Below are 17999 nucleotides of genomic sequence, written 5' to 3'. Positions count from 1 at the left end.
CACAACACAATTAAGATAGATTTATTTAGTTTTACGTTTTATGGTTTTTTTTAATCTATTATATCTATAAAACCGCTTAAAGTATCATTTGAAAACTTTGCTTTCTGTAAAACTATGTTAAATTAGCACCGCTATATTCATTTACTTACATATTCTGCGTACAGATAGATGATCAAATCTATGAAGTATAATTAATATCATTTTCATCCACTCAAATAAGTTTCAGAAGCGTAATTATTTGAAAATATTTTTGTGTTTTGCGGCAGTTTCCACCAGAAGCTACTCTATTTTCACATGTATCCTTACATAACATGTTACAATAAAAAATCGTACCACAAATTCGTTTTACAATGGCACAATGTTTTCGTATCAATACAATTATTTCACTAACAACCCGATAAGCTGTAATTAGTAACAAAAATGTTTGTTATGCTGGGAGTGTTAGCTATACCAGCATTATAAGTGCGCTAGTATCACGCATGGGTCTAAAATTGGAAATAAAAGTAAGTAATAATATTAAATCAGTTAGATCGGCACTCGGCTTCTATGAGGTTTCAAATTGCTTGCTTGGCTTGTTAATAAGCAAGTATTAGAACTAAAATCGACGATGTGTCAGACAAACATGTCGTTTTGCCTATTTTTTAATAAAAATTATAATAATGACCCAGAGATTTAAAGGCACTGGGTTTTTAATATTTAAAAATAAACGAATGTAGAAGAGAACAAGAAAAGCTGAGATATTAATTTTTGACTGTTAAAATAAAATCAAATGAATACCATTACATACGTAACAGAATGTACACACTTATCAACTTCATATTCTATTAATTTCGATTTAAATTCTTCTTTCTTTCTTTTTATATTACATTTAAAAATGTAGGTGAAAATGTGTAGTTAATATACATAGTTTCAAGTTCAACTTGGTTGCATGTCCTCCCAATACGTTAAAGTATTATGTAAATATTTTTATATTTTCTTATCAATTGCATGCTGCACATAATATGTCACACCCACACTTGCAGACTTCGTGCCCTAGGACGTCTCGTGATTAACTTTAAGTCGTAACGTGACTTTAAAATATAAGTTATTTTTCTTGCACTGCGCATGGGTAGATGAACTGCCTCTTAGATAGTTGTTATTTAACAATTTGTGAAATAATGTGTATAGTACGGTCGGGTTAGCGTATTTTGTCATTGCGCATGCTCCCAGCTTCTGGTCCACTCAGATAGGGCAAGGCTCTCGCGGAGACTTGACTACAAAACAATAACCTAAACCTTTTTTATATTGTGTACGAGAGCTCCCAACATGGTATTTATTATTTCGCACGTAGATTTTTTCAAATTGGATAACTATAATATACAACCTGTGCGTCACGTTAATCCCTAAGACTGTGGTATGAAGATGGAATAATCATGTAGGTAAGTTTTTTGTTTAATCGAAATATTTTCAAACATAAATTTGTTCAAACCAAGATAAATTCCGCTACATAAATTAAAACAACATTATCTCTTTTCAGAATGGTGATTATCAAATATAATTCCGATCACGCTAGAAAAATAACTATTCGCTTACGATACGTTATTGGATTTGTGCTAGTAATCGGAACTACATTTTTTCTATTTCTTCTCAGTAATAATCCACTGATATTGTTTATGAATGAAAATTATATCAAGGCTTCTTTAAAACCATATACTATAAACTTCGCTCATTCCGACGGCAGTTTTACAATAAAAACTGAAGGATGCACAATTCCTCAACTGCAGGCATTTGATGAAAGTATCAAAAAGTTCATAGAGAGACCAAATCATATTAAACAATGTGAAAGCTTCAACACGTCGTTCTTAGAAAACAATAGAACGCATATTTGGATTAATCATAAAAACTTACGCTACTTTAACTTGAGTGATAGTACGAATATTACTTGTTGCTATAAATCTTTCTATCGGCCTCTTGCGATCGACGACATATCCTCCGCCGATATTGATGACAGAGTCAAGTACAATGACTGCATTGAGTTCACAAGCTTCATCGAAGTCACCAATGAATTCGTCAAGGTATCTTGTGTCTACGAGTACACTACGATTTATGAACAATTTTTTGCTTTCACGCCAAAGAAACCGCTACTTAACGTAAGGGAAGATATTAATGAAGAAAATGAATTTTACAATGTAATCGTGATGGGTATTGATGCTATTTCTAGACTTAATTTTCATAGAACTATGCCCAGGACGTTAGCATTTCTGAAAAAGAGTGGAGCGATTGAGTTACTAGGATACAATAAAGTAGGTGATAACACCTTCCCAAATCTAGTTCCCATGCTTCTAGGCATTCGGGAACAAGATCTAAAAAACACATGTTGGCCAAATACTAAATCAACGTTTGATTACTGCCCTTTTATATGGAACGCTTACAAAGATGCAGGATACTATACAGCGTTCGGTGAAGATAGTGCAAGCTTGGGAACATTTAATTTTGAAAAATTTGGATTCATTCAAAGTCCTGTAGATTATTATCTACATACATTTATGCATGAAGCGGAAAGATATTCTGGTAATAATAGAGATTTTAACTCTTACATTTGTATGGGAAACGTATTCTTTTATAAAGTTCTCCTGGACTATATTGAGAACTTAACGAATGCTTTGAAGTCAATGAAGTTTTTTGGACTTTTTTGGGAAGTCACAATGAGTCATGATTATTTAAATTATCCTATGTTAATGGATGATAGCTACGAAGAATTTCTAATTACACTTGATAATTCCGGTACTTTGGAAAATACCGTACTAATTCTGTTGAGTGATCATGGCATACGATGGGGTGACATTCGGTTTACTAAGCAGGGAAGGTTGGAGGAGCGCTTACCATTTATTCATATTTTATTACCGCCCTCATTTCGTGAAAACTACCGAGAAGCATACAAGAATATGTATTTAAATAGCCACCGTCTAACCACTCCCTTTGATATACACGCGACTCTCATAGATTTAGTCAACTTAGAATCAATAAATGATAACAATATCCAGTTAAGAAGTTCAACTCAATACACTAACGCTAGAAGTATAAGTCTTTTCTTGTCTATACCTGATAACCGCACATGCAAAGCAGCAGGAATTGAGGACCACTGGTGCACTTGTAATAAAGGAATTAAACTTTCGACACATTGTGCTGAAGGTCGCCAGGCTGCCGATTATTTGGTTACATACCTGAATAGATTAGTAAGCAAAAATTTAAAGTGTATCAAGCTCTTTCTCAAGGAGATAATGGAAGTTACAGAAATGATAGTTGGCTCCCCTAATGAAAAAGAGGTCGGATGGCGGGAATTTCTGATAGTAGTGCGTGTGTCTCCTAGTGACGCTGTGTTTGAAGCCACTCTCCGACAGAACAACAATAATTGGTCACTAACTGGTACAGTCAGTCGACTCAACTTATATGGGGAGCAGAGCATTTGTGAACATAATTATCAATTAAAACTGTATTGTTATTGTCAGCTATAAGGTTTATAGATGAATGCCTAAACGTAGCCTGAAACATAATCTGTGATAAGATATATTTAGACAGTAGCTTAGTATGTTGTGATTACCTTAAACTATTATTATGTATAACTAGTATACTCGACGTAAATTAATGTTGCCGTGTTATAAATGTTTATTTTAATGTTTGCCTAATTGTTCAGTAGAAGCTTGTAGTTTATTAGTTATGGAATTGAAGTATACTTTCTTTTCCTTTAAGCATAATATAATAATATTTGGAATGTAGGATCGGTTTCATTAAACTTAAAACTTGACTTGCAAGATTATTTTAATTTTAAAATATTTATAGGTGTAGGTTGTTAAATAGACAAAATTATATTTATTTTTTAATTTTATGAGTAATAAAATCAACAGAAAGTCTTACTTAGAAAGCCTTGATTTTCAATTTCTGACATTCCTTATTTCTGATTCACATTCCCACGTATAAACAAAACATGATAAATTTAACGTCGATTATTGTATAAAAAGTTTAATAATAATCAGAAAGTTTCACACTATTGCATTTTACAGGCTTACATCCTACACTACACTTAATGCTAAGACTATAGGAGTTTTTAAGAAAACTGCGTGCTTTGACCACGCACGCACGCTGTAAAGCACGTGAAACGTCGGGAGAAAATTAAAATTATGTAAAATAATTATAAGTTTATAATAATACATAACTACAATCCGGTAAAAAAGGGATTTCTTTAAATGAATAAAAGCTATGTTAACAAAAGACAATACTATGTGCAAAGATTAAAGAAGACCTTTGGTAACAGGTCACCAGCTTTCCATCTTGGATAGAAAATGTACATAGAGATGACTAAACGAAAGTAACAAACAATAAAACTAAAGCATGAGTAGTGGTGAGTGTGTAAATTAAACGTGTGTGAAAGAATGCTATGGACACAAAATTTCCGTTGCATCGTAATCAAGGCTTTTTGGATATTTTGAAACCGCTATTTTATATTTATTTTTACTCTTAATACTTAAGGTATTAAGTTGATTGTACAAAAATGTCCCAAGAAAGAAAAAAAATATGCGAATGTTTTGAAGACCTACGTCTACTTCCTACATCACTGAGGTGATTTCTGAAGCAACCTCCCATGTATCAGGCCTCTTGGATACCGCTAGTGGCGCGGCATTGTGGCAAATTCAAGTATTCAGCTGTACGGTTTACGTTATTCATTCAGTTGAAAACATTAAAAAGTGCTCTCAAAAACGAAAAAATTGGGTAGTACGGAGGTAGTGTTGTGTTGTGGGGTGTAAAAATTTCCAATCGCGGAATCGTGTATTGACTTTTTATTCGTTTCCTAAACGGAATTGGGAAATTAAAAACAGAAATGAGTGGATAAAAGCTGTCAGAAGAATGTAAGTAACTATTTATTATGACGAGTTGACACCGGGATCGTATCGAAAATATACAAACTCCAAATTTTTTATGCTATACGTTATATATATATATATATTAATATTTCAGAACATTAGATATCAGGTCGTGGCAGCCGAGTAAGAACACTCCAATCTGCAGTCCTCTTTTTGTTGGAGGAAGCAGTGGAGCAGTGTAACGTCGAAAACAACCCAGCGTATGTCCCAACAATATTTCCCCCTTGGAACAAAAAAAAAACATATCACAATTGGCCTTAGCTAGACACGAGCGACTTCTAAAAAACGAGAAAATGGGTATACCAACATCTTCAAATCCACAAGAACTGGAAAACATTAAACATTTTAAATATATTTTAAAAGTGTCGGTAAATCTATGGCGGTTTAAAGTTTTGAAAATTTGAATTTGTATGTTACGTTATTTCAAATAACATAATAACAATAATAACTCTCAATCATTTCGTATAATTATAGGATTGAATTAAACTCCCAAGGAAACTGGCAGTACAAGCATTGCTCGTCAAACTGATGCGTGTGACTACGTAGAAGAGAGTGCAAAAGGAAATCTTTCGAAACATGCAGAATAATAATCATGTTTGAATATCATTCATAAATCTCGAATGAACATTTTAAAAATATCACGTGCAAGTTTTTTTTTAATTTCATTGTTAATTTTATGATCTTTTATATATTGTAGACGAAAAACGATGAAATAAGAAAATACTAAATTAATTAATTATTTTCATTTTCCATTTTTATATTGCAGTTGCTGAAAATATATTTGTTTACATTTTTCAACCATTAATTAATTTTATTCCTCTGCGCTGAAACAGCCTCTGCACAAGGGGGCTGTCTGTCGCGCCTAGGACAAAAAGATGTTTATTAAGGAGACAATGGCCCGTAATTGTCCCTATCATTGTTTTGAGATTGGTTCTATTTAGGTTTAGAATTCGCTTAGTAAGTTGCGGGTTCACAGCCGGCAGAGCCATTTTGGACTGTTTGCAATCCACACTTCGCGACCATCGTTGATGCTTGAGTTCAGCGGATTTCTGGCGAATCCAGGTTTGCACTAGCGAGAAGGGCAAGGGGAGGAGCGGATACGGGCCAGCAGGCATCATTCCGGAGCCTCTTCTCGCAAACTCGTCAGCAGCATCATTGCTGAGAGAACCACTGTGTCCCTTTCCATCCATTGCAAGGTAACTCTGTTGGTTAGACCTATTGCCTCCAGTGCTTCGTGACACTCCAGTATTAGTTTGCTGTTTGTCTTTTTGTTTTCGAGCGCCATCGGCACGGATGCACTGTTGGATATAAACTTAATGCAAAAGTCATTAATTCCTAACCGCTGCATGGCTCTGGCTGCTTCGGTTAGAGCAACACATTCACATTGAAAAATCGCCTAAGGATAGGTGTATTTTGATGTTGAGATCAAGAGAGAATATACCAGCGCCTGAGCCACACCCTGTTTTTGATCCATCAGTGTATATACGTAGCTCATTCAGGGGCGACTGATCATGATCCTCTTCTCTCAGTTGTATATGATATTTCCTGTTAAATATTTGTTGTTTAGTGATTCTATCACATGGTGCAGCTATAAGAGGTTGGTACTCTATTGCCCTGTTGAGAGTCACTGTGTGTGCATTATAGTGATTTTTTCCCCATAGATCCAATACCATAAGCCTGATGGCTAGGGCTGCCTCCTGCTGTATGTGTGGGTCAAGAGGTACGATCTGCAGGGCTATTTCCATTGCTGCAGTTGTAATTGTTCTTATGCGACCGCTAGCAGCGGACAAGACAAGCCTTTTGAAGCGTCCAAGTGTCGTGATTGCCGTTTGAAGTTCTGACCTTGGCCACCAAACCTGGGCACCATAGGCTAGCATTGGCCTGATTATGGCATGGCCATCATGAGGTCATATAAGCTGCTTTCAAAGCTCCCCGATATTAAAATAGCTACGTCGTCCGCATATCCCACTGTGTAGAGATTGCCAGCGTTGAGTTCTGTAATAACCTCGTTAACTACGAGGTTCCACATTAGCGGCGATAGGACACCTGCGTGTGCCTCTGCTGACAATGCCACGTGATGTGGAATTAACGGTGAACTGTATAGCTCGTTGTTTTAGCATGTTGTTTATCCACTCTATAAGGGTTGATGATACTCCACCTGTTCCTAGTGCTCTGGTTATGCTCGTGAAATTTGTTTTGTCAAAAGCGCCTTCAATGTCAATAAATGCACCAAGAGTTGACTGCTTTAACATCAGAGTCTTTGGCATAGTTTGTGCCCTATTAGATTAATTGAACATCTTGTTATTAGAAATACAATGATCTTACAAATAAAAAAATACGCCGTAAAAATTACATACTATGAATTTAAAAGAATATTTCATGGTTCGTGTATTTAATTACCTTTCGACACAGATTTTCCGCGGAAAAAGCCTGCGTTAATTTTCTCAAATCCACACATAAAAATAGTCTGGCTTAGAATATTGAATATCGAAAGTCTCGACACAAGTTTACAATTGATGTATATGTTTTAAACATCTTCTATAACAGTTTTCATATCAATGTAGTTGAAGTTAAACGCTGTTTTTCTAAAGCGAGAATGGTTGATGGAACTCTTCGCATCTTTCGCTATTTATTTATGTTTATATATATATATTATTTTTTGGTTTTGTAGAAAAAAAAAGAAAAAAGAAAATTTAATTAGTTGATAATGAATCATTCATGATCGAAATAATTTTGTGTCAAAGCTCTCCTTGCTGTCACGACACTCGTGGCGAACATATCAATATCAATAGTTAACTCATTAATCTACTGCTTTAACCATAAAGTTCCTCCCTCTATAATTTGTATTTACTTTAGGTGTATGTAATAGGTTCACGTGTCTTTGAGTTTTATTGTATCTACGTAGGTTTATTTAGCTTTTAGGTAAACAAGGTCCGCAATATCATGTCATAATGACAATGGTAGCATATGAAAATGTTTACGCCGGGCTCTGTAATCAGGCAGCGATGGAATTGGCATTCTTTCAACTTTTTCAATAAGGCTTGATAAAAATATTTCGTGGCTTTTTTTATCGATTCTAAAAAAAGACTTAATATTCCAATAATACCTACGTTCTTATTAAAATCACATTCGCAAAGTAAAACTATACAACGAATATGTTGCCGATAAGTTGAGTTCTCGTACATATTACGTACACATGACAGTTAAGAAATAATTGCCAAAATTCGCAGCTAAATTAAAATATTTCAATATATATATATATATATATATATATATAATTAGAATAGATAATTAATCTTATCATAAGAGTCAGGAAAAATTCTACAAAACTTCATTAACTGGAAGCCTTTGGTCTAATTAAAACGTTAACTTAAAACAACTGAAACTTTTCAAGATATTTTTTAAGCAATTCTTTTGTTTTTAGTAGTGTACCGAATCAGTTTTGAACCATATCTGTAACCGAGTGTGGAAGATCAAAATGACCTTTAGGTACAAAGTATTGTTCACAATTTTCGGGCAACAGTCATGGTGATGATGTAAGTATGTAAAATTTTAATATTGAAGATTAAATGGCGGCTGCAATTTGTAGCTAGAAAATAATTTCCTGTTATTCATAAAATAACGACCTATAAAGGTTTTTAAGCATAGATAAAAAAGTACTAATCGAGTCTAAAATTTTAATTCTAATGATTAATAATTCAGTAATAATTTTACGAGAAAATAACATAAGAGATCTATTAACATTTTTTTTACATATAAATGAAAGTTTGATTGTTTCATTGTAGATCTAACCAGCATTTCAGATTAACTAAGACCGCTCCTTCCCATTTTTAAAATATTGAAACTATAACAGTGAAATATTGGAAAATCAATTCGATTTAATTGATTAACAACCTCTTCTAAGAATTAACATACCTTTAAAAATCATACCGAATCATTGATAGCATAGGTAGGTATCTGTACGATATCATTGATAAATATTATCCATGACTAATTTGATTTTACACTTACATTATGTTAACCGCATAGCATTTTGAATTGTTTCAGTATGAACCGAGTAGTTCTCGGCAATGGAATTTTGCGAACGGCGCCCGCGCGCCTCCGATATTTTTTTCTATTTGCCATAGTCAGCGGGACGACCTTTATAATACTATCATACCATGGATTTACAGACGAACAGTTTAGTTTTGATACGCAAGCCTTCTCTTACGAAGACACAGGACAAGAACAGTTTACAATAAAAACAAAGGGATGCAGTATTGCAGCTTTACATCCTCTAGACCCCAGTGTACGGAAATTCGTTAAATATCCAGACACTGTTAAGCCCTGCCCAAACGAAAAGACACCGTTGCTTGACAGCAATCACACTCATATTTGGTTAAAAACAGAAAATGCAAGATTTTATAACGTTACTGGAAGACATAAAATAAAATGCTGCTATAGATCGTTCTTTCGCCCTTTATTAGTGAAAGATGTTAGTTCGTCTAATTTAGATAATCGTGTAGAGTATAAAAAATGTCAAAAATTTACGGATATTATAGAAGCACGTGATGAATTTGTTAACGTCATGTGTTATGAGGGTGTAAGAATGGTTTACGAACAATTCTTCTTATTTGCTATCGATAAAGAACTATCGTTAAATAACAAAGTGCATGCCTCTAAAAATAATACAGATTACAACGTTATTGTAATAGGAATCGATGCTGTTTCGAGGCTTAATTTTTACCGTACAATGCCGAAAACTTTAAATTTCTTAAAAGACAAGAAAGCAATTGAATTACTGGGATACAACAAAGTGGGGGATAATACATTTCCAAATATAATACCCATGCTGATGGGTATCAGAGACTCCGAATTAAAGAAAACCTGTGTACCGAATTCAAAACTAACTTATTTTGATAATTGCCCCTTCGTTTGGGAGTGGTATAAGCAAGCCGGATTCTACACAGCTCTAGCTGAAGACAGTTCGAATCTAGGAACATTTAATTACTTGAAAGATGGATTTATAAGGTCACCAACAGATTACTATATTCATACCTTTATTAATGAAGCTGAAAAAAATGTTGGCAATAACAAAGATTTTAATTGCTTTTTATGTATGAATAATAAATATTTTTACACCGTGTTATTAGATTACATTGAACACCTTCTAATAAAGTTGAGGACATCAAAATTATTCGGGTTTTTCTGGGAGGTAACAATGACGCATGACTACTTAAATTACCCAATGGTTATGGACTACTACTATGAAACCTTCTTTAAGCGTTTAGATGCCCTTAAGGTTTTAGATAATACTTTTATATTTCTTGTAAGCGATCACGGTATAAGATGGGGTAACATACGAGCCACGAAACAAGGCCGTCTCGAAGAGCGTCTTCCATTTGTTCATATTTTAGTGCCACCTTCATTTAAAGATAAGTACCGTGAAGCGTATGTCAACCTGAAATTAAATAGCCGGCGACTGACCACTCCATTTAACATACACTCAACTCTAAACGACCTTGTAGATTTAAAAGGTATAGAAAATTCAAGTATTCAGTTACGAAAACTAGAGACATATTGGAATGACCGTAATATAAGCCTTTTCCTACCAATACCATCAAATAGAACGTGTTCAATGGCTGACATTGATGACCATTGGTGTACATGCCATCGTGGGCGAAGGATATCGATAACAAGCTCTGAAGCAGTGGAAGCAGCGGCAAGAATTATCGAAGAACTTAATAAGCTTCTAAATAATTATGAAATGTGTGCTAGGTTAAAATTAGCAGAAATTCTAGATGCAACTGAATTGGAAGCTGGAATTGAAGAGAAGAACGAAGTTAGTTGGAGAGAATTTATGATTGTTATTCGAACAAATCCTAGTAATGCTGTATTTGAGGCCACAATACGACATGATGGTCAAACTTGGACCTTAATTGGAACAGCCAGTCGTCTCAACTTATACGGAAGTCAAAGCCATTGTGTCAGTGACTCCCTACTTAAATTATACTGTTATTGTCTTTAAAAAAATATTATTTTGTTATTTCTTATCGAATACAAAAAGATGTAGAATGAACAGACTTATGAAGAAAAAAACGTTTACTTAATTATATGATTAAAATACAATTGTAAGATTGACTTTTGTTATTTGGGGATTTTTAAATAACATACTAAATCTATATATATATTAAAATAAATCCCTATTTCCCTTGGTCACGGCGTCACACGTGGCCGGCTAGACCGATTTCGCAATTTTTTTTGTTGTGGTATTTGTTATTGTCAGGAGAAGGTTCTTTTGAAACAATAAATTAAGAAAATTATAAAAATTAAGAATTTAAGAAATCACGATATTAAGTAATTCTACTAGCTATTTTTTTTCATTTAATTCAAATTCTTTTTTGATGTAACCTTATGGCGCTCGACTTTGACATAACATTGTCAGAATACGTGCTACAAATATCGTCATAGAGGATGTAAGAAAACTGAATATCGTTTAAAACAAATGCTTCGATCGGAGTTATTATATTGATAAAAGTACATGAAAAATAATTAATTTATGATTTCAAACAAAAAATGGATTTCTTAGAAGAATATTAAAAGTTCAATTAAATATGGAGTTTTGGTAAGTTTGAAATATATTTTTTGTTAATTATACCAATTCGAAATTAATATTCATAGTTAAGGCAGGACAACGTCTGTCGGGTCGGCTAGTATAATATATTATTAATTTAACGATTGCTAAACGTGACACCTGTTCAATTCTGTTTTAATTCAATCAAATTATATATATTATTGGCTAAATATGCTATGGAGACTGCAGCTGATTAAACTATTAGGTAATTGCTGGGTAAATATTAAAATTTTAAGTAGGTGATATTCAATGTTAATTTATCTAACGTTTTAATAAATGCCAAAACAATGCTTTGTTAGAAATCATGACGTCTTATATTTGTACAAATCTCTCTTGTTTCGTTACCAAGTTATTTGCAAATTCAAAAGAGAAACCTCCGTAACACCTAAAGCTGTCCTAAATACATACATAAATAGCAGTCTGGCCATAATTACAAAAACTTTTCTTTTTTTTACTTTTTAATTATTTTGAATTTTGAACACGGTCATTATTTTAAAAACTTCTTTCGATTTTGCGCCATTCACATATTTTTTCGTGTTCATACCACATTACATTATGGAATGGGGTGTTAAATAAATAGGGTTGCAGTGATCGCCTTGCACAACGTGGGTATGGAGCAGTCGGTTATATTCCAGATGCTACAAAAGCTTGGTATTAGCTGTGTGTAATCACGATTGAAGAACACTACAATAAGCAAAATGATAAAGTGTACGCTCACAGTTCTGAAACAGCAACTGACATGGACTTTCCAGCAGGATTCTGCCCTTGGTCACAAGGCACGAACTACCGACCGAACCGAACTAAACCGACCTTGAAACCAACGATCCGGACTTTATAAGAGCTGAAGACTGGACCTCATCTATCCCAGTCTTCAACCCTTTAGACTTCAAATTATGGTCAGTTTTAAAGGACATTGAGTCTCTTAAAAATCTTACGAGCAAGCAGTGGCGAAATTTCCCTCGAAAATATTGAGTAAATACATATATTTGTGGCCAAACAGATTAAAGGACTGTATAAAAGAGAAAAAGCTGGTCATTTCGAATATAATGATTTTCTTTGTTTTTGCTTATACTTTTATAAATATGTAGGTATACATTTTAATAATATTACATTAAAAAAGGCACTTTCATTTGTAACAGAACTTGTCGTACTGGCCACTTTGACCTCAGATATCCCCTTTTTGGTTAGGAATTCCAAATTCAATTTTTTACTCGTGCATTTCGAAAACCATGATTCATTTCATTTTCCCGTTTTAATTTTTTTTGCGTTGCTCTATTTATATAATGGAAAAAATGAAACATCGTGTTATTTACCGATCAATGGTGAGTATGGTGTGTGTTTTTGGTTTCAACGTTTTCCTTCTGGAAATTTCGACCTGCAGACTATTAGATGCGGATTCATCACAAACTACGTCTGAGTTAGCTGCAGGCCGCGGTGTTTGTGACAAAACTGTATGTACCACTTGAACCAAATTGGGAATATGAAAAGGCTAAAGGAAATATGAAATAAAGGCAAATTGAGTGGAGCAAATCGACAAACTCACGTAAAATGCTGCGTTACGTTACTACGTAACCGGCACAATACTATAATGAAGGGATTTTAAATCGAATTATGATTCCATGACCTTTGATAAAAAGTGGATCCTGAACTTGGAAGTACTTATCGCAATGGCTGAACCCAGAAAAATTTGCAAAATCCCGCCCCAAGCGAAAATTCACTCTGAAAATATTTCTTGTGAGCGTTTGATGGGTCATTCACTTAAATCTGGCCAGACTATTACGGCAGATGTCTATTGTCGGTAGACCACACACTGCACAACAGACTGCAACCAGATTAGAGGAGCTCCTCGGACCTTGCTCCAACAGATTGCCATTTTTATCAAAATTGGATAACTTCTTGCATGGGAAAAAGTTTAACTCAACTAACTCAATTAACAATCTATAACATAGCACAAGTGCATAGATAGCAATGGTACATACTTAGATAAGATAAAAATATTCTATTCTTTTTAAATCTACTTTTTGTTCCTCCCATACAAAATATGTAGATACCTAATATATATATATATAGTTGCTGATACCTGCGACATCATTACATTATAAATATAAAAAATATATATCGAGTTTTTGGTGACACACGTTGTTATATGTACTCGGTGGAATGGCAGAAGCGTGGACTACCGCATGCTCATATCCTAATTTGGTTGCTGAACAAATTACATTCAAATGAAGTGGATGACATCATATCATCTGAAATTCCTGATCCAGTCACTGATCCCCATCTACACGACATTGTGACGACACAGATGGCGCATGGACCTTGCGGTGCATTAAATCCATTATCGCCTTGCATGGCTGATGGGAAGTGCACAAAACTATATCCGCGACCGTTAGTTGCTGAAACAGTCACAGGGAACGATGGATATCCAGTTTATCCTCGGCCTTCAAAAGAAGATAATGGTTGAACTATCAAAGTTAAAGTTCAAAATCAAGAGATTGAGATCGGAAATGAATACATTGTACCATATCGCCCGCTGCTATCACGAATTTTCGAAACACATGCAAACGTTGAAAGTTGTCATTCGGCCAAATCAATCAAATATTTGTGCAAGTACGTCACAAAAGGCAGCGACATGGGTGTGTTTGGTATTGCGTCGGAAAATGCGAATAACGAAATCAGCAATCTTATTGAGGATCAATGCTTGACTATTGCAAACAAGCTACTGAAGTTGAAGTAGATGATTGCGCCGAATCGATCGATGCACGATGCATTTAACCAAGAATTAAATCGAGAGCTGCAATACATGTTGATAAATTGCAGGAATTCGTTCGAAATAATGTGCCGTTGCTGAATGAACAGCAAAAACAAGTATACGAAACATTAATGCAAGCGGTGGACAATAATACTGGTGGTCTATTCTTCCTGGACGCACCTGGAGGAACAGGGAAAACATTTGTAATTTCATTGATTTTGGCCACTATTCGATCAAGATGTGACATAGCTTTGGCGTTAGCATCATCTGGAATTGCGGCGACTCTTCTAGATGGCGGTCGTACTACACATTCTGCGCTTAAATTGCCACTCAATTTAAACAAAATTGATACTCCAACATGCAATATTTCCCGATCCAGTGCAATGGGAAAATTGTTGATGCAATGCAAGCTCATTGTTTGGGATGAGTGCACAATGGCACATAAGAAATCACTTGAAGCACTTAACTTCACACTGAAGGATCTTCGGCGAAATAACTACATCTTTGGCGGCTTGATGATATTGTTGGCAGGCGATTTCAGACAGACGTTGCCAGTAATTCCCCGTGGAACGCCTGCAGATGAATTGAATGCTTGCCTGAAGGCATCACTTTTATGGAATAACGTAAAAACATTATCAGAATTATGCTTGGTAAAGTCAACGAGCAATTCTTGCCGCAAAGAATAATGATGTACACGCACTGAATTTCACCATTCAATCAAAAATTACTGGCGATTTGGTGACATACAAATCCGTTGATTTCATAACAAATCCTGATGATGTAGTAAATTATCCAACGGAGTTTTTGAACTCTCTGGAGGTACCAGGATTTCCACGACATAACTTGCAACTCAAAGTTGTTACAGTTATTATGATATTGCGTAATTTGAATCCACCGCGACTTTCGGTAAAAACACTTATGCCGAATTTGATTGAGGCAACCATTATTAACGGAAAGTACGCAGGTGAAAATGTATCTATTCCTCGAATACCAATGATTCCGACTGATCTTCCGTTTGACTTCAAACGATTGCAATTTCCAGTTCGCCTTGCGTTCGCAATGACAATTAACAAGGCGCAAGGCGCTTAGTGTTTGCGGGATAAATTTAGAAAATCATTGTTTTTCACATAGGCAGTTATACGTTGCGTGTTCACGATTTGGGAAACCATCCGCTTTGTTTGTGTTAACGTCAGACCCAAAAACAAAAAATGTGGTTTACCAAAGAGCACTTCAATGAAACGGATAATTTGCGGACACGTATAACGCTTCGATTCAGTATTTACTTTGGATTCCCTTTCATTTACTTAGAGAAGTTCAACTAAATAACACTTCATTTTTGTAATCGAAATGAATTCATTACTGTTGTAATATGAAATATTTTTTTTCCTTTTCAAATAAAAAACAAAAAAAATTCTTCATGTTTTAATCACCAAACAAAATGTTACATAAAACGAAGCCATCTGGTGGTGAAACGGAGTTCGCCGGGTTTGTTAGTTACATTATAAATATAAAAAATATATATATTATATACTTAATTATTATATACCTATATATTTATAAAACAAATAAAATAACATTTCCCTCCGCGGCTTAATGTTGTCAACCATGTCCAACCAAAGCGTTTACCGCGGAAGACCTGAATTTGTTTCGATGAACGGGTTTTACTATAAATAGCGAAGTTCTAGTCATGAAATATGTTTTTACATCAGAGCACCGGCTGTGTACCCAGTATTTTTTTTTCAATACGCGCAAAAGCAGTCCTCGTACGGTGAGGAAAAATCGCAGTAAATGACTGCTCGCCTGACCGCCTTAGAAAAATAATCGATGAACCACAGGGATGTTGGCGCAATATCATTGGGCTACCTACAGCCTAATCAATTCATTCAACGTTATTTTTACTTTTTACTAAATGGTGCACTTATTAGTGGTTTTAAGTTTATTTTTGTAAGGCTACGGCCCTAAACAATATAAATAAATACACAATTTTAGGATTTACAACATGACAACTAAACAATACGGTAATGTAATGCAAACTTTTACACCTTGTTCTAAGTGCTAGAAAATTGAAATAGTCTGTAGTTGTTGTCAAATTCAGAAAATTATGAGTTAATTGTAATTTAAAAATATGACGGTGACAGTTGCAACAAATTTAATTTATCAAAAACATTGTAATTTTTCGTCATACAATAACAGCATTAGACTTTTAATAAAAATGTGTACACATTAAATATATTGTTCAGTATTTCAACTATGGCTTTGTCAACAAGAGTTTTATGCAGAAATCACCGCTATCTGCATAACATAACCAAACCGGTACAATGGAGTGTTAAAACGCAATTTTCCTTAAGAACCTTATCTAGTGGAATTACTTATCAAAATAGTATTCTCCAGCAACCTTTATTTGAAAAAGAGTTAAAGCTATTATGGACACCACTGAGGCCTTGCTCCACACAAGCCAACGATGGGATAAAACCATCTAAACCTGACCAAGACAAGAAGTCTGGTCTAATTCAGCGATTTAAGCAAATGTATAGAGATTATTGGTATGTTCTAGTACCAGTTCATATGGCTACATCGGCTGTTTGGTTTGGTGGATTCTACTATGCAGTCAGAAGGTAATTAAATATGAATATAGTTCTTGTTATATTGATGTTGATATAGCCTGAAAGTGATGAAGAACCAAACAATTAGGTAATTTCTGCTGAGCACCATCACTATGTGGAACCAGCTGCCCACTGAAGTATTTCCGAATCAATTTGACTTAGGGTCCTTCACCAATTTGTAAAAGGCCGGCAAGGCTGTTGCAAGCCTTCTGGCAAAGCAAGTGTCCTTGAGAGGCAGTATCACTTTACACCAGGTCAGCCTCCTGCCCGTCTGCCTCCTGTAACATAAAAAAACTGAACCAGTAATTTATGTTACTGTGTTGATAAGTAAAAGCCAAATCCTAATTATATTAATCTTCTTAAAAGTAAAATATGGTGAAATAATATGTAATTTCTTATTTAGTGGTGTTGATGTAGTCAGCCTATTAGAATCACTTGGTGTGAGTGAAAAACTAATGGAGCCATTGAAACAATCGGGAGCTGGATATTTTGCCTTTACATTTGCACTTTATAAAGCTGCAACCCCTCTAAGATATGCTGCAACTTTAGGTAATGTTGAATCATACCTTATAAGTAATTTTTTTCAATGTTTGGATTTTAATATTTATTGAGATTTGATATGTACTGAATTGTACCAAAAGTAATTAATTAATGAAATAATGTTAATGATGGCAATGATACTAGTATAAATTTCTTATTTAAAAATAAATAATTCCTCTTTACTATCCCTTTTATAATATTTGTTACTACATAGAGAGAACTAGAACTAGAGCTATTGTTAAGTTAGTTTTAAATTCTATTATAACACACATATTACTTCAGGTGGAACAACATATGCAATCAAGAAATTAACAACTATTGGATGGATTAAACCAGTACCTTCTCGTGAGCGAATTAAAGAGATGCTACAGGAAAAAAAAGATAATATTCAAGACAAATTCAATGAGAGCAAGCAACATTATCAAATACAAATTAAGGAAAAACAAAGTCATGTTATTGATGAAATGCGAAGATATAAAACAGAAATGCGTAATATGAAAAACAAGATTAAGAAAATGTAATAGTTTTTTTAAATAAATATTTGTTATTATTATACATTTTATTGTATTTATGGCATAGCCAGTGCTTGTCTA

At 34.3% G+C, this 17999-nt stretch overlaps 3 protein-coding genes across 3 annotated transcripts; all 3 read left to right on the top strand.

Annotated features, from left to right (window-relative positions):
- The first annotated feature begins 418 nt into the window (after positions 1-418).
- On the top strand, positions 419-11007 carry LOC123707312. Its single transcript, XM_045657237.1, has 3 exons — positions 419-503; positions 8323-8434; positions 8946-11007. Exons 2-3 carry the CDS (start codon positions 8424-8426, stop codon positions 10903-10905), a joined length of 1971 nt encoding a protein of 656 aa, XP_045513193.1. The 5' UTR covers positions 419-503; positions 8323-8423; the 3' UTR covers positions 10906-11007.
- On the top strand, positions 1163-3788 carry LOC123707311. The gene is made up of 2 exons (XM_045657236.1): positions 1163-1414; positions 1517-3788. The coding sequence occupies exon 2, from the start codon at positions 1518-1520 to the stop codon at positions 3492-3494; it is 1977 nt and encodes a 658-aa protein (XP_045513192.1). The 5' UTR covers positions 1163-1414; position 1517; the 3' UTR covers positions 3495-3788.
- Positions 11008-16381: 5374 nt separating the features above from the next.
- LOC123706932 (uncharacterized protein C18orf19 homolog A) lies at positions 16382-17963 on the top strand. Its single transcript, XM_045656581.1, has 3 exons — positions 16382-16878; positions 17270-17415; positions 17689-17963. Exons 1-3 carry the CDS (start codon positions 16514-16516, stop codon positions 17925-17927), a joined length of 750 nt encoding a protein of 249 aa, XP_045512537.1. The 5' UTR covers positions 16382-16513; the 3' UTR covers positions 17928-17963.
- The last annotated feature ends 36 nt before the right edge of the window (positions 17964-17999 follow it).

This window comes from Pieris brassicae, chromosome 3, assembly GCF_905147105.1.
Source record: "Pieris brassicae chromosome 3, ilPieBrab1.1, whole genome shotgun sequence".
NCBI classification, from domain to species: domain Eukaryota; kingdom Metazoa; phylum Arthropoda; class Insecta; order Lepidoptera; family Pieridae; genus Pieris; species Pieris brassicae.
The sequence above is the reverse complement of the archived record's forward strand: the minus strand, read 5'-3'. Positions and strand labels throughout refer to the sequence as shown.